At 43.0% G+C, this 21,731-nt stretch overlaps 2 protein-coding genes across 8 annotated transcripts in view; both read left to right on the forward strand.

Moving 5' to 3' along the window:
* Positions 1-295: 295 nt before the first annotated feature.
* Positions 296-4,716, forward strand: fblim1 (filamin binding LIM protein 1). Its single transcript, XM_029776026.1, has 8 exons — positions 296-444; positions 1,227-1,624; positions 1,823-1,980; positions 2,892-2,991; positions 3,373-3,542; positions 3,647-3,825; positions 3,998-4,118; positions 4,356-4,716. Exons 2-8 carry the CDS (start codon positions 1,231-1,233, stop codon positions 4,467-4,469), a joined length of 1,236 nt encoding a protein of 411 aa, XP_029631886.1. The 5' UTR covers positions 296-444; positions 1,227-1,230; the 3' UTR covers positions 4,470-4,716.
* A 4,962-nt stretch (positions 4,717-9,678) lies between these two features.
* LOC115208173 (msx2-interacting protein) overlaps positions 9,679-21,731 on the forward strand; it is a 31,503-nt gene continuing 19,450 nt past the window's right edge. For 4 of the 7 annotated variants that reach the window (XM_029776027.1, XM_029776028.1, XM_029776032.1 and 1 more), the window contains exons 1-7: positions 9,679-9,937; positions 16,133-16,453; positions 19,194-19,679; positions 19,945-20,108; positions 20,347-20,547; positions 20,719-20,870; positions 20,979-21,104. In XM_029776027.1, coding sequence (XP_029631887.1) covers positions 9,855-9,937; positions 16,133-16,453; positions 19,194-19,679; positions 19,945-20,108; positions 20,347-20,547; positions 20,719-20,870; positions 20,979-21,104 — 1,533 coding nt within the window. In that variant the 5' untranslated portion in view covers positions 9,679-9,854. Of the gene's footprint in view, positions 9,938-16,132; positions 16,454-16,494; positions 18,234-19,193; positions 19,680-19,944; positions 20,109-20,346; positions 20,548-20,718; positions 20,871-20,978; positions 21,105-21,731 lie in introns of those variants that run through there. The other 3 variants (XM_029776031.1, XM_029776029.1, XM_029776034.1) reach the window with 3 other exon arrangements.

Raw genomic sequence — 21,731 nt, forward strand, 5'->3', positions numbered from 1 at the left:
GTGTGTGTGTGTGTGTGTGTGTGTGTGTGTGTGTGTGTGTGTGTGTGTGTGTGTGTGTGTGTGTGTGTGTGTGTGTGTGTGTGTGCGAGTATGCATGAGCGTTTGTGCAGGACTATGCGTAGCCTGAGCGCCAGACTGCTTGTCTGAATGTGTCATGCTTTTTACTGCACTTTGTTGGTGATTAACTGTTCACCTTTTACGGTTGGGAAAGTGTTGTTGTCATTCAGCGGGAAAGGAAGGAGGAGGGGGAGAGGGAGGGCGAGAGAGAGAGGGAGGGAGGCGCAGGAGGAAAAGGAGTGGCTTTCTGTAGATAGCTGTCCTTTCTGCCAGAGCTCGCCCTCTCAGTGGCGGCTTAGAAGTGACAATAGAGGAGCAGACCGGGAGTGCCGAGACACAGAGAGGGAAAGACAGAATACAGAGCTGACGCCCACATTTTTCACTCAGGTACGTAACGGCACAGTAGAAGATCAGATTTGATACGGAGCGGAATGAGGTTGTAGTTTTTCACTGTTACACTTAGGCCATTGTTAGGAGTCTCATTTCAAAGTAGTTAGGCCGCAGAGAGGATGTGAGGCTTTGTGCTAGTGTGTGTGTGTGTGTGTGTGTGTGTAGTGTGTGTGTGTGTGTGTGTGTGTGTGTGTGTGTGTACTCATGTGAGTGTGTATTTTTGACTGTTTAGGTATGTTTTTCATGCATGAGTTCAGCACAGTATGTATGAATATTTTAGAAATGTTTGTGTACATGTACTATACCGCATGAGGGAGTGGAGCAGGTATGTGGTGTTTAAATGTACAGGTTATGTCAGCTGGTGTAAAAAGTTATTTTGGCACAGTTGACAGAGCGTGTATACCACCACACCTTTATGAAACGGAAGTTCAAGAGGTGACAACGCGAAGCTATTTCGTTCTGGTGGGCTAAACATTCTGTGCCGTGACACAGATCAGGCATATGTACTGTATGTTCATGTATGAGTGTATGGGTGAGTGTTGAAACGGTAGGGATGACTAGGCATTCAAAAGACACCTCCCACAGGAATTTAGCACCATCGGGCCTGAGTGTGTTCAATAGTCTCGACTGTATGCCTAGCTTGTCCCTCACACGTGCTAGTTACAGCGGGACGTTATATCAGCTTATCTTGATATAGCAATCAAATAAGTCCTGTGTTGTTTAGTGTGTTTCATGTCGTACCTGACGGACTATTGTGCATTGCATTCTGTGTGTTCCAGCATCATGGCGTCGGCTGCTCCGCAGAAGAGGATGGTATCCTCCGTCTTCATCACGCTGACGTCCCCTTACAGAGCCACCGTCACTCAGCACCAACACGCGCGCACACACAGCGCCACCGCCAATGACATGCCGCATGCAGCCACGCGGGTTAGCCCAGAGGACAGCAGCACCCGTAAGCCCAGTGTCGGTGACACACAGCATGGTTCCATACGTAGGCAAGAGAGGACTCCGTCTGAGTCCCAGGGCAGTGCGCAGAACGGGGACCAGAGCTCCACACCTTCCCTGGCCAGACCCTCAAAACCCAGACCTCCACCCAGCCCGGTGACCCCTAACCTCACCCTGGGTCCGGAAGACACGCAGCAGCAGACAGATACCGCAGCATACAAGGGTCCTGAGGGTAATGAGGAGCAGCCAATACATTCATTTCCAAAAGCTGTCATTTTGCTGTGAATAAATCTAGATATTACAATTTACATGTGACAGGATCGTTATGAACGATAACAAAGTACATTTTTTAAACAACACGTTGACAGGCAGGGTTGTGATGTTGAATGCGGCGTCATTATTGCCACACTGGAACCTCTTTTCCTCACAGCGCTCCCTCCTCCACCTCCCCTTCCTCCTGTGTCTGTGGACGCTGAGCTGACGGAGGATCTTGCACCTCTCCTGCCTCCTCCACCCGTACAGGAGACCCCGACTACTCCCATCTTCCGACCTGTGCATCCAGACAGACCAACAGTGTCTGAACAACCGGTAAGATTGGCCCTAGTATTCTACATCCCATGCCATGCTATTGCTAGCCCTGGCACGAGATGACCGTAGAAGTTGGTAAGGCTGTGCCGACCGATGTGGGACCAGGCTATATTATTGCCGTTCAACGCCCTCCATGTTTCGATTTCTTCTGACAATACTATGGAACAGGTCCACATATATTTCTCATGAGACCTCATCTCTTGATCATTCTGTTGAAATGTTCAGGAATGACTTAGAGGGCCATGATACCGAGGGGTGCCATTCGCTGTGTGCAAGAGACTCTGTAGTGTGCATGAAATCCGTTGAGGAGACAACAAGGATACATCTGTACTACAGATTAGTGGGGGGGGAACACAGCTGTCTTTTGAATACAGTGGATGACACGGTACAAAAACCCATTAGCACCTGCTTCAAAAGCACTTCTACATTTTCTTTCGCCCCCCAAAAAATTAAGAAACAGGACTGTTGATCACTCTCAGGGAAGCTTTAGCCTCCCTGTCACCCCATTATTCTGTTCTCCAACTCTCGGTCGAAACAATAACAGCACAAACCGATCAAGATGCCTGAATGGAGAGAGCAGGACTATTGGGTACATGGAGTGTTGTTGCCCTTTCTCTGGGGCACTGGGGAGTTGATGTTTTTTTGCTGAGAACACTCTGTGTGTGAGACCTTTCTCCGTTACCATGGACTGTAGCCCTCTCGATCCAGAAAGTGTGGACGGAAAAACAACAACAAAATGCTCAAATTTTGAGACGGAGAGAAAACAGAGAGAAAATAGTGTACTGACTTTACTTTAAAATGACACAGTTGAGGAAGGCTGAAGAATAGCGTGTCTGTGTGCCAAACAAAATGATTAGTCACGCAAGTGAAGAATCTTTGACTTAATCCCCTTCTCTTTTTTTTACCCACAGAACTTTGCAGCGAATAGACAGCCAGAGCAAAGAACACCATCTAGTGGGGGGGAACAGAAGGAACCGTCCCAGTTGCAGCTAGAGATGGTGGAGAGCAAGGGTAAGGTGAAACTGTGTCTGTGACTTTATAGAAATGGCACCCGGGCATGTCACTTTTCACAATTCACAGTTAAGATATCAGGGCTCCAGTTACCCCCATAACAAATCAAGGACACCACATAACAATTGAAATATCAAATAATCCCCCCCCCCCCCCCCCCCCCACACACACACACACACACACACACACACACACACACACAATTGTCAGAGATTTCGACATTAGGCACCCTCAAGACTCAATGTGTAATTTGACCCCGCTTGATATGTGAATGTGTGCTTTGTAGAGGTGTGTGGATTCTGTGGGTAGCCTGTGAAATTGTGTTTTTCGGGGCACTTTTCACATTTGACACTTGACTTGATATGTGTGCTTGCTTCGTAGAGGTGTGTGGCTTCTGTCGTAAGCCTGTGGCTCTGAGTGAAACTGCCATAGAGGCTCTGAACAGGACATACCACGCCAGTTGCTTCCAGTGCAGACAGTGCCATATCCCTCTGGCCGGTAAACTGTACTACAATAAGGCAGGAATACCGCTCTGTGAGGACTGTTACCAGGTATAAACAACCTCCCGGGGAGGAACAGTACATGTAGTTGAGATTGACTTAAGATGATGATGATGATGATGATGATGATGATAAACTACTACTCTTTCCTACAGGCCAGTTTGGAACTTTGCTGGGCATGTGGGGAAGTTATCAAAGACCATGTTATCCGTGCACTGGAAAGAGCTTACCACCCACCTTGCTTTATCTGTGCAACATGCAGCCAACCAATTGGAGAGCAGAGATTCGCCCAGGGAGAGGTTGGGGAAGTGTATTGCCTCCAGGATTACTACAGGTAAACAAACGCGTTACTACACAAATCTCCATCTTCTGTTCCCGACACACTCGCGTATCATGATTACCTGATGATGAGAGCTACTAAATGGGCTTGATGTTGTCATTGAAAATAATTCATCATGAATACATAATAATGAAATACTGTCCTGTGTCTGATTTGTTTGTTGAAGGAAATACGCTCCCCAGTGTAGTGCCTGCCAGCAGCTGATCATTCCAAGAGAGGATGGCACGGACAGCTACACAGTGGAATGCCTGGGACGCTCCTTCCACGAGGACTGCTATCGCTGTGAGGTACCGTACACCAACAAGAGAAAGGCTCTTTATATGTTAGCGTGATATGTGTTTGCTGTATTTGCATGCCGATCTCAATCAGCTGAATAATGACTGGGGATTGGGTTCTTCACAATCAGTTCAAACAGCAAGAATAGAATAACGTTAGAATAGAATCACTTTATTTTTCCCAGAGGAAAGTTGGCTGTGGCATCTGTGTGGCATCTGCATCTCACAACCTTTTCCCTTTGTGTTCAGGTCTGCAGTACCCAGCTCTCCCCAGAGCCAAACGACCATGGCTGCCATCCACTGGATGAGAGGGTGCTGTGTAAGTCTTGTCACCTGACCATGGTTCAGTCTGCCCAGCTCTAATACTGAACTCAGAACCAGGGCCCATATTCAGGGTCGGGGAGTAACTGATTACATGTGGTCAGATACATGTATCTGATTACAAAAAAAAAACGTAACCTTTAACCAGTTACGTTACCAGCAATGTAATCACATTACAGATACTTTTGAAAACGTACTTCTTGGATTACTTTTAAATTTAGGAAGAATGTTTGCGAAATGATGACACCTTTTTGTTTTCTCAATGACATTTAATTCAGCATTGGAAAAAGATGTACATTTAAGTGTGCTCCGCCTGAGCGAGTCTGAACACAAGTCAGAGACCACTATGATGACACACCAAATGTTTGACGGATCCTTTTTGTCTTCTTTAATGCCTCGTAAGGGGAAAGTAATCCAAAAGTAATATGATTACATTACTGAGTTTGGGTAATCCAAAAGTGATGTTACTGATTGCAATTTTGGACAGGTAACTAACTAGTAACTGTAACCAAACAAATTACATTTAGAAAGTACCAAGCCCTGCTCGTATTCATAAAGCGTCTCAGAAAAGCAGCGACGATCTAGGATCAGTTTTGCCTTTTAGATCGTAATGAATAAGATTGTATGGAAAGGGCAGACCTGATCCTAGATCAAAATTCCTACTCTGAGACCCTTTATGAATACGGGCCCAGGAACCAGGATGGGACGCTCCAACTGTGCAATGGAGCATATGGAGAGGCAGGCTGAAAGGCAACAGAGTAGGTCCTGATTGAGGAGAGGAGAAATACCGATGAAACTGGGAGAGAAGACGAGCCTTCCTAGTTCTGCATCATGGGAATAAGTCGTTGGACTTCGAATGTAACAAACTTTCTTCATCACACAGCATTTAGAAATGATTTGCAATTATTGTTTACGTAGCAAGACATGTTTATCAATTGCCTCCTATACTTCTTTCATAATTGATACTTTTGCACTCTTTTTTTTAACCCACACTAGTAAATGCACCAAAGATATTTATTCAACATACATTTTCAAGTATTTTGTCGTATGCATTCTTTGAATATTATGTAGTGCTCAGTGCTGTATGTTCATTCTCAATATATCCTTTCATATGAGAAAATAAACTAATATATTATATAGTATTGTGTTTTGTTTTTCTTTTTTTTTTGCTTCCCTTGCCATCTCCACGTTGTCAATCTTTTTTGAGGCAAGCATGTTCTATGTATGGCTTGCATGCATAATTTACTCAAGGAACACAGAGAACATTAACTAAGTAAAGAAACATATTAGTTATAGGATATATACAAGGAGAATTACCTATGCAAGAGGAATTAAACCAGAGGCTGTACAGTTCTAAGAAAATAAACCATGATGGGGGTGGACATGGTGTTATGCAATTTCAGAGCACAGTCGACGTGCCATTAAAACCTTCCCAAATGAGTTTGGCCTACAAAGATGCTGTGGTCAATGACTTGCGTAATCAACACCCTTTAGAATGGAATATTCAACAAATGATACAAATAGGCTCTTTGATTTAGGAAGAATTATGTGTATCCTGTCAATGCACGTACATAATACATGCAAAGTGTGCCATGCCTTGTCAGCACAGGGTTGCCTTGGAATAAGCCATTTTGGGAGAATCACAGATCACCTCAGGCAGCATACTAACCGAATGGCTTCTCGATTCATTAAAACCTCAGAGGCTGCATAGATGTGTTTGATAATGCGAAGTGTATAAGAGGTCATACAATACGTTTTGTAGTGATTCCTATGTTGATTGTGTAAAGAAAATGTGTTGGTCTGTGGTGTGTAATGAGGAACAACCGGACTGCAATTGACACATTTATGAAATTGTTTATTCCAGTTACTAATAAGCATGCACCCATTAAGAAAATAACTAAAAATTGTTAAATCACTGTGGATTGATGAGGAATTGAAAAATGTTATGGTTAAGAGGGATGAGGCAAAAGGAATGGCAAATAAGTCTGGCTGCACAGCCAATTGGCAAATGTACTGCAAATTGAGAAATCATGTGACTAAACTGAATAAAAAGAAGAATAAATTATACTATGAAACAAAGAAAAATGATATATAGAATGATAACAAGCTTTGGAGCTCTTTAAATAACATTTTGGGCAAAAATGCAAACTCAGCTCCATCATTCATTGAATCAGATGGCTCATTCATCACAAAACCCACTGATATTGCCAACTACTTTAATTATGTTTTCATTGGCAAGATTAACACATTTAGGCATGACATGCCAGCAACGAACTCTGACACCACACATCCAAATAAAACTGATAAAATTATAAAAGACAAGCGTTGTAATTTTGAATTCCGTAAAGTGAGTGTGGAAGAGGTGAAAAAATGATTGTTGTCTGTCAACAATAACAACCCACAGGGTCTGACAACTTGGATGGAGAATTACTGATAATAACAGCGAACAATATTGCCACTCCTACTTGCCATATATTCAATCTAAGCCTACTAGAAAGTGTATGCCCTCAGGCCTGGAGGAAAGCAAAAGTCATTCCGCTACCCAAGTATAGTAAAGCCCCCTTTACTGTCTCAAATAGCCGTCCAATTAGCCTGTTACCAACCCTTAATAAACTTTTGGAAAAAATTGTGTTCAACCAGATACAATGCTATTTTACTGTAAACAAATTGACAACAGACTTTCAGCACGCCTATAGGGAACGACATTCAACAAGCACGGCACTTACACAAATGACTGATGATTGGCTGAAAAAATATTCTGGGAGCTGTTTTGTTAGACTTCAGTGTGGCTTTTGACATTATCGGTCATAGTTTGCTGCGTGTGTTCCACTGGCTAAAGCCAGTGTGTCTATGAATGCGGATGACTCAACACTACACGTCAGTTACCACAGCGAGTGAAATCACCGAAACACTTAACAAAGAGCTGCAGTTAGTTTCAGAATGGGTGGCAAGGAATAAGTTAGTCCTAAATATTTCAGAAACTAAAAGCATTGTATTTGGGACAAATCATTCACTAAACCCTAAACCTCAACTAAACCTTGTAATTAATAATGTGGAAATTGAGCAAGATGATGCGACTAAACTGCTCGGAGTAACCCTAGGTTGTAAAACCGTCATGGTCAAAACATATTGATTCAACAGTAGCTAAGTCTGTCTATAATAATGCGCTGCTCTGCCTTCTTAACAACACTATCAACAAGGCAGGTCCTACAGGCCCTAGTTTTGTCGTACCTGGACTATTGTTCAGTCGTGTGGTCAGGTGCTTCCAGACAAACTAAACACCTTCTTTGCCTGCTTTGAGGATAATACAGTGCCACCGTCGCAGCCCGCTAACAAGGGCTGTGCAATTGGGTCCTGTACTTTCTGACGGGCCACCCCTGGTGGTGAAGGTAGGAAACAACATCTCCACTTCACTGACCCTCAACACTGGGGCCCCACAAAGTGCATGCTCAGCCCCCTCCTGTACTCCCTGTTCACCCATGACTGCGTGGCCATGCACGCCTCCAACTCAATCATCAAGTTTGCAGACGACACAACAGTAGTGGGCTTGATTACCAACAAAGACGAGACAGCCTACAGGGAGGAGGTGAGAGCACTCAGAGTGTGGTGTCAGGCAAAACAATCTCTCACTCAATCAATCAATAAAACCAAGGAGATGATCATGGACTTCAAGAAACAGCAGAGGGAGCACCCCCCTATTCACATCGAAGGGACAGTAGTGGAGAAGGTGGAAAACTTTAAGTTCCTGGGCGTACACATCACAGACAAACTGAAATGGTCCACCCACAGAGACAGTGTGGTGAAGAAGGCGCAACAGCGCCTCTTCAACCTCAGGAGGCTGAAGAAATTTGGCATGTCACCTAAAACTCTGACAAACTTTAACAGATGCAAAATCGAGATGTCACAGGAAGGCCAAAAAGATCATCAAGGACAACAACCACCCGAGCCACTGCCTGTTCACCCCCGCTACCATCCAGAAGGCGAGGTCAGTACAGGTGCATCAAAGCTGGGACCGAGAGACTGAAAAACAGCTTCTATCTCAAGGCCATCAGACTGCTAAACAGCAATCACTAAATCAGAGAGGCTGCTGCCTACATAGAGACTCATATCACTGACCACTTTAATAAATGGATCACTAATCACTTTAAACAATGCCACTTTAATAATGTTAGCATATCTTACATTACTCATCTCATTACCATCTATTGCATCTTGCCTATGTCGCTCGGCCATCGCTCATCCATATATTTATATGTACATATTCTTTTCCATCCCTTTACATTTGTATGTATTAGGTCGTTGTTGGGGAATTGTTAGATTACTTGTTAGATATTACTGCACTGTTGGAACTAGAAGCACAATCATTTCGCTACATTCGCATTAACATCTGCTAACCATGTATATGTGGCCAATAAAATTTGCTTTGATTTGATTTGAGGGACCTTGGAAAATTACAATTGGCTCAGAACAGGGCAGCATGGCTGGCCCTGAAATGTACAAGGAGAGCTAACATTAATCATATGCATGTAAATCTCTCATGGCTCAAAGTGGGGGAGAGACTGACTTCATCACTCCTTGTTTTTGTAAGAAGTGTTGACATGCTGTATGCACCGAGGTGTCTGTCTAAACTACTAGCACACAGCTTGGACACCCATGCATGCACCACAAAACATGCCACCAGAGGTTTCTTCACAATCCCCAAGTCAAGAACAGAATCTGGGCGGTGCACAGTACTACATAGAACAGACACACACCCTACATTGTAATATTGTTGTATGGTGGTTTTATACATTTTGTATTGTAGATATGTAGTGGTGTAATAATGTTATATGAAGTACTGTTTTACAGTTTGTTTTATGCGTGATGTAAGTTCCTTAAATTGTTTGGACCCCAGGAAGAGTTGCTGCTGCCTTTTAAGTACCCCTAAAAAATACAAAATACAAAGCCATAGGACTGCTACGACTTTTGATTAGACGGTATACTGTTTATGTCAAAATTGACCAGAATTTACTTTTCATGGGAGGTTAGGATAATTTACGCAGCAGATTAGGAGAATAAAAGTACCAGGTTATGGTAATTGGGTTAAGGTTAGGAAACGGGTTAGGGTTATCTTAAATGCAACAACAAAAAAACTACTTAAGAAATCAAGTTGACATAAACCGTATACCCTCTAGCCTTGAGTAGCTGTCGCATGATCTCGGGAGCGCGCAAGTCATGAGAAACGAAGCCGTCGTCACAGGGAAGCGCGCAGCTCGCACCCTATCTCTGGAGAATACACACACACATTCGGATGGATTGGGACGGAGCTAGGCCAAGATCATTTTTACACGGAATCTCTCGTCGTTCATTTTGTAAGGCGGATTTCCCGACCAGCGGGGATTAAAACGTGCTAGAGCATATGTATGAAGGGGGAAAGTAACGTACAGTATGGTTCGGGAAACCAGACACCTTTGGGTGGGAAATTTACCCGAACATGTTCGAGAGGAGAAAATTGTCGAACATTTTAAACGGTAAGTTAATGTTACGCAAGACGGTTATGGAGAGGTAGCGCGCGTTATGTCCAATAGCTAGCCAGCTGAGCTAGCTAACGTTAGCCACCATCTACATTCAACACCAAACGGCCTCTGTTGTTTGGAAAATGTTGCTTTGCCCTTGATATTTTTAACCAACACACAACAGCGTGGCGTTTGCATAAAAAAGTCACAATTTGACGGATTCCAGCAAGCTGAAATGCTTAGCTACCATTTTGTCGTCGCTCACTTGATGGGTAACTACAGTCTACATCATGCCTGACTAGTTAAGCATGAAAGATAGCTAACATGCTAGCTGGGTATTTAGCTAACTAATGTTATTATTAAAATGTGTTAAGACACTTCGTCTACTAGTTATGCATTTACATCTTTAGTTGGATTACTTAATACTGAATAGGTCATCAAACCTTCGCGTGAAATGCATCGTTTCTCCACGTTCTTCTGAAGCTAGCTTCGTTTTAGATAGCTAGCATAATTCGCTAGCGAAATATGTGGTGTTTGATTGCCTGGCGGCGAGTTGATCAACTTGCCAGTAAGGTGAAATATGAAAGCCCTCGCTTAACATATGGGCTTCTTGTTTCTATTGCTCGTTTAATGCATAATTCAACACGTCTTCCCTGCGATGTTCCGCTGTTCATATCGTCCGAAAATTGGCTACCATCAATCACACTGGATCCCCCAATGTCCGAAAACTAAAAGTTGCAGGGAGATACGTTATTGCGATTATGATAAAGGTAATTTGAAAATTATACATCGTGATCAGTGACTTCCAGCCTAGGTTCTTGGAACTAGCTTTCAGTCTGTGCTTGACTCGGGGGCTGTCTTTTTCCAAGTTGGTCCATTAGACTTTTCAACGATATTCACAAATTACAATATGCTATAGAGTCTTCTGATTATTCAGTTAAGGGTTTATACACATTTCCAATGACATTTAACATGTTAATGACTGTTATTGTAGCCTACATGAAAAAGTACGCGTTATTGACACTGGAATGCTGCTATGTCTGAGCCCATGTATGCCAACTATCTCCTGCCGTTGTGCCCTTGATCAAGGCACTTAGCCCCCCCCCTGTCCCCACACAGACAAAGTAGAACTGCACTGTTAGTCACATGCTATCAAAATGTGGTCAGCCCTCCATCTGGAGAACTCCTAGGTGTGCAGGCTTGGCTTTTGATCCAGCACAGAAACACCCAAGTCTCCTTAATCAAGGTCCTGTTGAGCAGCTGATGTTTAGGCTACACAATGTGGTTAGATCAGGGCATGAACAATAGCCTGGATACCTAGTTGCCACCCTTGATATAAAATATAAAAAAATTACAACCAAATACTTTTGTCTTTATAAAATGATTTGTGCATAAAATGATTCAGGGATCATTAAAAATAAATGTTTTTACCTTTATTTAACTAGGCAAGTCAGTTAAGAACAAATTCTAATTTTCAATGACAGCCTAGGAACAGTGGGTAAACTGCCTGGTTCAGGGGCAGAACCACATTTTTACCTTGTCAGCTCGGGGATTCGATTTGCAACCTTTCGGTTACTAGTCCAACTCTCGAACCACTAGGCTACTTGCCGCCCCAAATGGCTACTTCAAAGCAAGGTATCTAACTGGGCATGTTTATATATAAGACTCAAATATTCCTGTTTCACGGGCGATCTATGCACAGCAGGTTTTGTATGTGGCTTTTTTAAAAATGTTTATGTAATATTTTTTACTTTGTCCAATGACATGGCTACTGTTTAATAGAGGGGGAATCCCAGCTTTCCAACAGTGCAGATGTATTTAGGCTATCTACAGTGCAGGTGGAAAGGCAACTAGGACAGTAATGCTTAGTTAGCTATAGTTAACTAGCCAGATAATTCAAAACATAATTTGTAACCGTTGACTATTCTGTTAGTCTGTTTATTTTATACCTGCTGCTGAAATGTTGCGCTCGCTCTCTCGGGCAACAGTCCACTCGCACTGGTACACACAGACACGCGCTGAAGGGTCATTAAGATAATGGCTGACATGTAGATTTTTTTATTTATTATTGATAATATTTAAGTATGCTTTCATTAATTACATTAACAAAAGTTATTAACAAATTTCGATGACCTTTCAAACCCTCATTTTTCAACTTGGAACAGCGCTTTCAGGCTGGTGTATTTTCAGTCTGCGCAATTTCTAGCAGCCTACTGTCACACAGATTCACAGACTAGCGGCAAATAAACTTGAACAAAGCGGAATCAAGAAATGAATGCCCGCTCCATTGCTATTCAATGCAGATTCCGCTTTGATCAAGCATTTTTGTCTCTGTTAATCTGGGCCGGCGATAAGCTACTTTTATAGAAGAGCCAGTACGCAATTCCCCAGAAATTTGAAGTGCCAGTATGTTGCTCTGGCCCAAGTCAAGCACTGCTTTCAGCTAAGCGCCAGATTCAGTGAACATGAGCACTGTGTGCACCTGCACAAGGATCTAGTGTTTCAGTGTACAACTACTGAAGAGCACCCTCTTTTAGACATGCTCACTAATGTGTTCATATTAAAGCAAGCCTGTAGTGTAGCTCTCAAACCCTTCTCCGTACCTAGGGTTTTCAAATGTTTAGCGTTTAGAAATGTTAATCATAGTTCTCGAAACATATGCTGATATGCCCCTTTCGCCTTTCACATCAGCAAGAAAGAATCTTTCAATTAAAAAAAGATACACCTACTGTAGCAGTTTTGCAAAGATCCACAAGCTGTGTGTCTCAGTTGACGGACGACACTTCCTACCCTGCTACGGTATTCGGAGCACGCTAGATAGATAATTAGCACAAGTGGCTGCCTATGTCTAAAGTCTGTCTTTTGTAAACAAGCAGTGTAACTTAAGATATGACTGTGTGGGAACCCTTAACCCTATAAAGTAAAACAAACTATAAAAGTCTAAGCCGTGAGGGGGGAGGTGGCTTCTACTTCTAAGTTAACATATGGATGTGTTTTAATATAATATAATGGTCATACCATGGATCATTTAGCTATTTGATTTTGAATTTTAGGACCCCTTTATTTTATATATATATATATATATATATATATATGAATGAGAGAGAAATTATTTGATAAAATAATGAATTTGGACTTTACTACTAAACTCAGCAAAAAAAAGAAACGTCCTCACTGTCAACTGTTTATTTTCAGCAAACTTAAACATGTGTACATATTTGTATGAACATAAGATTCAACAACTGAGACATAAACTGAACAAGTTCCACAGACGTGACTAACAGAAATGGAATAATGAACAAAGGGGCTGCATTAAGTACTGCAGTGCATCTCCTCCTCATGGACTGCACAAGATTTGCCAGTTCTTGCTGTGAGATGTTACCCCACTCTTCCACCAAGGCACCTGCAAGTTCCCGGACATTTCTGGAGGGAATGCTCCTAGTCCTCACCCTCCGCTCCAACAGGTCCCAGGCGTGCTCAATGGGATTGAGATCTAGGGTTTTTCGCTGGCCATGGCAGAACACTGACATTCCTGTCTTGCAGGAAATCACGCACAGAACAAGCAGTATGGTTGGTGGCATTGTCATGCTGGAGGGTCATGTCAGGATGAGCCTGCAGGAAGGGTACCACATGAGGGAGGAGGATGTCTTCCCTGTAACGCACAGCGTTGAGATTGCCTGCAATGACAACAAGCTCAGTCCGATGATGCTGTGACACACCGCCCCAGACCATGACGGACCCTCCACCTCCAAATCAATCCCGCTCCAGAGTACAGGCCTCGGTGTAACGCTCATTCCTTCGACGATAAACGCAAATCCGACCATCACCCCTGGTGAGACAACCGCGACTCGTCAGTGAAGAGCACTTTTTGCCAGTCCTGTCTGGTCCAGCGATGGTGGGTTTGTGCCCATAGGCGACATTGTTGCCAGTGACGTCTGGTGAGGATCTGCCTTACAGCAGGCCTACAAGACCTCAGTCCAGCCTATTTCATCCTATTGCGAACAGTCTAAGCACTGATGGAGGGATTGTGCGTTCCTGGTGTAACTCTGGCAGTTGTTGCCATCCTGTACCTGTCCCGCAGGTGTGATGTTCGGATGTACCGATCCTGTGCAGGTGTTGCGCGTGGTCTGCCACTGCGAGGACAATCAGCTGTCCATCCTGTCTCCCTGTAGCACTGTCTTAGGCATCTCACAGTACGGACATTGCAATTTATTGCCCTGGCCACATCTGCAGTCTTCATGCCTCCTTGCTGCATGCCTAAGGCACGTTCACGCAGATGAACAGGGACCCTGGGCATCTTTCTTTTGGTGTTTTTCAGAGTCAGTAGAAAGGCCTCTTTACTGTCTTAAGTTTTCACAACTGTGGCCTTAATTGCTGTTAGTGTCTTAACGACTGTTCCACAGGTGCATGTTCATTAATTGTTTGTTTCATTGAACAAGCATGGGAAACAGTGTTTAAACCCTTTACGATGAAGATCTGTGAAGTTATTAGGATTTTTTACGAATTATCTTTGAAAGACAGGGTCCTGAAAAAGGGACGTTTCTTTTTTTGCTGAGTTTATAACCCATAGAAACACATTGAATAACACATTCATAAATGGCAGACAGTCAAAAAAAATCATAGGGAATAAGGTTTTGAATTGTCTGTCCTATATCTAGGAAACATTAGAACGCTCAGGATTGCTTTATATATATATTTTTTGACACATTTAACCCCTTTTTGTTGGCATAAGACTACCTCCATTCTTCCATTCATTTGTATGGGTTACCTTCAGACGAGTCCCGTGACACGTGGTGGCCGTAGAGTAAAACTGAGAACGCCATCGTGAGAGTCTTGCCGTTCCACAGTCGGATAATATTAGTTTGTAGCCCAAATGGTTTGGGCGCTACAGACATTAGTTGGCACATCTGCGTTACCGACTAGCGACAAGTCCCTTGGTGCTTGAGGGGGGTCATAGCGCAAAACAGAGAACACCATCGTGTTTGTTGGTGAAACCGTTGGAATGCTAGCAGTTTTTGTGAGAAGACCAATTTTCGGCATGTCTTATGGTCTGACAAACACGTCTGTTGCTCGGCCACCTTCCACCGCAGATGCAGAAGGGTGACTTTATTGGCGGATGTGGTGGATTGAGACGCAGCCCATGCAAAACAGGTATCTCTAGCTTAAACTGACAGATTTTTATGGGGATCTTTGTATTATGTTACTTACTCTTAAGGATGAACCTTTTTGTTTTTTGAGATTGTTTCTCACTTATATGAACAGATACTAATCTTAAGTAGGCGCTAAAGCAGTTTGTCTATGAAGGGGGTAGAATGAGACCAACTGACAATATCTACAACTCCTGACCTGTAGAATAGCTTTAAAGGGCCAATGCCACTGTTTTATAGCAATATAAAATTATATCTGGGTAACAATAAATAGATTTCTATTCAAATGGGCAAAAATTGCATTTTAGCAAACCTATTTCTCAAGCACAAATTTTGCATGGACAGCCAGAGTGGGGAGGGGAAAACTGAAAACTAGCTGTTTTTGGCAGAGAGGATCTGAACTCTCTTTTGTTATTAATCTATTAAATAATTTACCACCTGGTGATGTGACCATGGAAGGCCAAAACTCCATCCCACCAAAACAAGCTGAAATTTCAAGTGGTGTTTTCAGAATACTCTTTCACAGTATTATTCCAACCTCACAGTGTGGAAAATGATATGTAAATTAAACAATAATCTAGTTTTTGACTTTACTGGGCCTTTAACCAATTGACCACATGTTGATGTCACCATGGAAAAGCTGAAACTCCCGCCCATGCAAACCTACTGATTTAGAAGGTTCTGTGTAGATTGTATTTTTAACCAGCAACTTTCAGGAATAACACTGATCCAGCAATTTTCACACTGACGGTGTTAGTTTCTTCAGCTGTTGTACAATATGATACAAAACACAGGAAAAACAGAATTGCGCTGTGGTGGGCCTTTAAGATGAGCAAAGACATTATTCCTTTATTTAGTTTTTTTACCACACCAAGGTCACAAAAGGTTTGGCCCTCCACTAATGTTAATTTGACTAATTGGCTGGCAAAAGCAGCCTCCTGTGTTTTCTTTGCTGTTTAATTATGTTTTTCCAACTGATTATTATGCTCATGAGTGAAGGGACACGTACATAGTCCTCTCAATAAAGTGTGACGTCTCTTCCCTTTTTGTTCTTGCTCCTCAGCTATGGACGCGTCGAGAGCGTCAAGGTCCTGCGGAAGCGTGGTTCTGAGGGCGGCGTGGCAGCCTTTGTGGATTTTGTGGATATCAAAAGTGCACAGAAGGCTCACAATGCTGTCAACAAGATGGGGGACAGGGACCTGCGCACTGACTACAATGAACCTGGGTCTGTCCCTAGTGCTGTTCGGGGCCTTGATGACAACCCCCCCTCGAGCAGTCACGGGCGGGATGTTTCAGGATTCTCTAGGGGGGCAGTGGGTCCAGTGTTTGGCCCCCCAGTGTCCCTTCACACCAGAGAGGGGCGTTATGAACGGATAAGAGATGGGTAAGTGGACATGGTCACCTCTGAGGGATCAGGGTGTCAGTTAAAAAAAGTATTCTCCCGCAATCACATGATTTCCTTGTTGGGTTATTAATAGAACAAGGAGAATATATTCTTTACAGTTTCATATAAAGGTAACCTAGGAAACGATCCCTTCTCCATCTGCACAGACCTGTCCTTTCTCGCGGGATCTAAGTGAAATATTTATGCAAATCTATTGGTCATTTAAAGGTATGGATATGAGGTATTATCATTCAAAATTTTGGATTTATTGTGTGAGACGTATCCTGCTTTCAAGTTGGATATTACACCTGTGGGGAATATCCTGGTGAGTTTGGATATATCACATTTGTTGGAATTTATCCTGGTGAATTTTTTGGGTAATTAGATTTTCCGAACCATGGATTCTAACCACGATTTACCTGGGATCGTCGTTGCTTGGAAGTAAATCGTTGCCTGTGATGGATTTAATACCCCTATATTTTCTTGAGAATTATTTTCGGACAGGTTAATTTACGTATGGACTATACATCAGAAAAGACAGGGAGTATTTTTTTCCGTTCACCACCTTTTTCCACTGCTGGACATAAACTATTTTTCTGGATGTCTCCAAACCAAGGATGTCTGCTACTTGTCTGGATTTAAATAACATCGTGGACCAAAGGATGTAAGTTGCCATTGTAAGGACGTAAATTGGCTAGGCATCAGTCATCACAGTGCCCCATTAGTACATCATTCACAGCTAATTGATCATTTTCAGACAAGGAAACAATATTTTACAGGGTATAATTGTAATTTAGTAAGGTGCTTATATCAAAAGGAACTAAAGAGAAACTGAGGAGTAACAGAACATGCACCAAGAAATTCCATGGAATAATTTTTGGGGAGAGCGATGGCCACGAAGACAACTGAAGACATGCATTTTGGATGTACCTGCCTCATGGAAGAATGGATGTAACCCCCGTATTGGATGTAAGGATGTTGGGTATAGGATGTACACATGTGTAACCGCATTTCCATTGCTGGATTATTCCGCTCCAGTGTGGATTTAGCTGTATATCCTCTCAGCATCAGTATTTGGTTTGGGTTACGAACAAAGAATAGAAACATCAGCATTTTCAGCGAAAATCGAATGAAGCCTGAAGAGGATGTCATCTACACAAAGTGATGGGAGTAGACGGTCTATTTTGCCGTTGGGATATGTAATAGGCCTATTGTAAGGAATTAATTATGTTGCGGTGGACTAGGATTATTCCATGCATTTTGGTGAGAGAAGATACTGTTTTTTTACAGGAGTGTATGCAAACTGGCTTCCTAGTTTTGAAGAGGAATAATATCGGTCTCTATTTTGGACACTAGTATGCAGACAACTCATGCTTTTTTTGCTTCTTTATATTAGGTTACCATAAGCAAATTGGACATATTTTCAGTCTGGCCCATCTCTAGTGTCACTTTTGGAATGCACTGCTATGTGTGACTCATCGTTTTTTTCCAAATCATACCTTTACTACTGCATCAATATTTGTCATAAGAAATCCATTGCTTTGGTTATTTTGTTTTCTTCCTTTTTCCATCAAACAAAGAGATTAAGAAATTATGGATTATACCTCAGATACCTACCTAACCTGCTGTTCTTCTCGAACGTTGAAGACTATACGCACGATGACAAAATAAACATTTTTGCTCAATTTTCTTTTTTCTTTTTTTTTTTTTAATCCTGCTCACACCATTCTGTCCTAGATTGTATTTGGGATTATAGATTCGGTTACCGCTTTTGGAAAAGGTTGGTATTGTCCTGCCCTCTGCATCTCTTTTCCTAACCCAGATTTGCACCCTTGTCTCTTTCCTCGTCTCCTGCACTAATTGTTAGAGCTTTTAGTGAAAAAGACACAGCTGCTTGGGCCAGGGGGCTTCTGCAGACACCATCTGTGCCAATGGCTTGTCTTCCTTGCTCTCTCGCTCTCTTATTTTTGTCCCTCCCTCTCTCCTGTCTTTCTCTCTCCCTTCTATGCTTTTGCTCCTCCTTGTTACTAGGTGGCTTAATATAGGCTAGTTAAGCTCCAGCAGGTCCGCCAGCATTTCTCTCACCTACGAGACCCCCCTGTTCTTACTTGATTCAGAAGTGGTATTTGATCTGAGGGAGTAGGATTTGCCAAATGTGACGTGACACAGATTCCAGATGATTATAGTCAACGGTAGAGTTCAACAGCTTTCCAGCCCATCATTACGGTTGTGGTAGTGTTACGTTTAGCCAAAAGAAAATAAATTCTCACAATGTGTGTAGATGCATTCTTTAGTCTTAGCATGACCCTTTTATATTTGGTTTCATGTCCTTGGGTTACCTGACCTTGCTCTATGCCACTATCAGAATAGATCTGCCCCCATTTTATTAACGTATACAGTCTATTGTCCGTCAGCATAAATACTAGAGAAGGACGTAATAAAATATACTACCTACCTACCGTCGTTTGAATTGACCAAATGCCCTAATGTATTCTATTGTTCCTAATGGAATCACAAACCACTGTCTTCTATAGAACCAGCGCTCCGCAGCATTCCGGTTTTGTTTGTGTGTTTTTAAGTTGACGTTTTAACAGTGCACTTGCCTATTTGAAACGTCATTAGTTATCTGCAAGTTTTTCTAGAAGTATTTTTGGAGTCACAATAACAGACTCTCTCCCCCTCTTTCTCTCTCTCTCCTCTCTTCCCTTTCTATCCATCCTTTGCATGTGTCTTCCAACAGCTCAGAGAGTCGGGAGCGTGCGTATGATCACAGCCCCTATGGACACCATGAGCGCGGTGGCACTTTTGATAGACAGCGTCACTACAACGCAGACTATTACCGCGATCGCACCATGTTTGCAGCTGGAGTTAGCCCTGGGCCTGGAAGTGCCGGCGCTATGGGTGGGAGCTTTGAAACCCCGGAGCCTCATTTTGAGTCCAGGATTCGAGGAGATCCCTTCACCTTGTCTAGTGCTGCGCGGCGCGACCCCTATCGAGATGACCGAGGGCGTCGTGTTGACAGAACTTATCATCGCCGCAGTCGGTCATCTCATTCTTCACAATCTCGACACCCCTCCCCGCAAAGGACCACGGGGCAAACGCCCAAAGCCCCCCATTCCCCCAAAAGAGCCCCCCTCTCCCCAGGTAGAGGTCCACGCTCTAGGTCCCGCAGTAGGTCCTCTAGCTCTGATTCTGTCAGCAGCACCAGCAGTACCGGCAGTGGCAGGTAGGATGTGCTTTTGTGATGGTGCGGATGTTTATTTGTTATGGATGGAGCACAATTCAGTCAATTAGTCTGTGTTGTAGACGTGTGCAAGAGATGGGAACATTCAATTTACCCAGTTGTAAAAGAGTTTAAAATACATTGACTGTAGGATTATGGAGAGAATTTCACTGACCTGAGATGCATACAGACGTACCCTCTATTTAGTAATGTTAGCTGAAGACCCTCTGAACATTTCCCTCTTATCTCACATTTGTCCGTTTGGCAGCAGCGATTCAAACAGCAGCTCAAGTGATGGGTCTCATGCACGCTCTGTTCAGTCCTCTGCTACACATGCACCCCCCTCTCAGCCGTGCTCTATGGTGATGGAAGGTGACGAACCACGCAGAAGCTTTGGCATCAGGGTGCAGAACCTACCAGTGCGCTCCACAGGCGAGTACCACTAGCTACCAGTATACACACAAACAGGCATTCTGGCTGCACTTTGCTGTGCACCATGACATTATGAAGGGGGTCACTAATAAATAGCGTACCTCCTCTGCTACGGTGAGCTGTAGAGCTAGCTTATCAAAGAAGTTCTCCCTCGGATTTTCAACCTTTACATAACATTTCATTTTGTCCTTAATGCGGCTGCGTGACCCGTCAATTAATTGTCCTTTTCCCTCTCCAGACACAAGTTTAAAAGATGGACTGTTCCATGAGTTCAAGAAACATGGGAAAGTGACATCCGTGCAGATCCACGGGGCCTTGGAGGACCGATATGGTCTGGTGTTCTTCAGACAGCAGGAAGACCAAGAGAAAGCCCTCAACGTCTCCAAAGGAAAGCTTTTCTTCGGCATGATGATCGAGGTTTCTGCCTGGAACGGCCCTGGTATGAAACGTTTTAGATTGTTGAAATGTAATACCACATCTGTAATTCAATCATTATTTGAGCTTGGTTGGGCCTTAAATACTAATGATGTGTATTGTAATGAGGGCTCATTCACATACTGTTGAGTGTACTTGTCTTGTTTGGTGATTGTAATAGAAGTCTTTCCCTCAGAAACAGAGAGCGAGAATGAATTCAGGCCTTTGGATGGACGGATTGATGAATTTCACCCCAAGGCGACTAGGACCCTGTTTATCGGCAACTTGGAGAAGACCACCAGTTACCAACAACTCCTTGATATCTTTCAGCGCTTTGGAGAGATTGTGGTATGTGTGTTACTGGTCACTGAAATGTTATGCAAGTGAAATGTCACCTCTAAAAAATTTTTACAAAATAATTATTACAAAAAATCTATTTTGTCATCCCTCCCACAGGATATTGACATTAAAAAGGTTAATGGTGTTCCTCAATACGCGTTTGTGCAGTATTCTGATATTGTCAGTGTCTGCAAAGCTATAAAGAAGATGGATGGAGAGTATTTGGGGAGCAACCGGCTCAAGGTATTATTCCTAAATCTATATTGCCCTAACCTCTTATGTACAGTGCATTCGGAAAGTATTCAGACCCCTTCCCCTTTTTCAAATTTTGTTACATTACAGCATTATCCTAAAATGTATTAAATAGAAACAAAAATCCTCATCAATCTACACACACTACCTCATAATGACAAATGCTCATTTATTAAAAAATAAACATATTTATTATTTCCATAAGTACTCAGACCCTTTGCTATGAGACTTGAAAATTGAGCTCAGGTGCATCCGGTTTCCATGGATCATCCTTGATGTTTCTACAACTTGAGTGAAGTCCACCTGTGGTAAATTCAGTTTATTGGACATGATTTTGAAAGGCACACACCTGTCTATATAAGGTCCCACAGTTGACAGTGCATGTCAGATCAAAAACCAAGCCATGAGGTCGAAGGAATTGTCCGTAGAGCTCTGAGACAGGATTGTGTCAAGGCACATATCTGGGGAAGGGTACCAAAACATGTATGCAGCATTGAAGGTCCCCAAGAACACAGTGGCCTCCATCATTCTTAAATGGAAGAAGTTTGGAACCACAAAGACTCTTCCTGGAGCTGGCCGCCCGGCCAAACTGAGCAATCGGGGGAGAAGAGCCTTGGT

Source organism: Salmo trutta, chromosome 14, assembly GCF_901001165.1.
Source record: "Salmo trutta chromosome 14, fSalTru1.1, whole genome shotgun sequence".
Lineage (NCBI taxonomy): Eukaryota > Metazoa > Chordata > Actinopteri > Salmoniformes > Salmonidae > Salmo > Salmo trutta.

Coding starts and splice junctions, on each gene's coding strand:
- fblim1 (XM_029776026.1), top strand. CDS start 1,231: ATGGCGTCGGCTGCTCCGCAGAAGAGGATGGTATCCTCCGTCTTCATC. Junction 1,625..1,822: donor AGCATACAAGGGTCCTGAGG/GTAATGAGGAGC, acceptor TTTTCCTCACAG/CGCTCCCTCCTCCACCTCCC. Junction 4,119..4,355: donor AGGACTGCTATCGCTGTGAG/GTACCGTACACC, acceptor CTTTGTGTTCAG/GTCTGCAGTACCCAGCTCTC.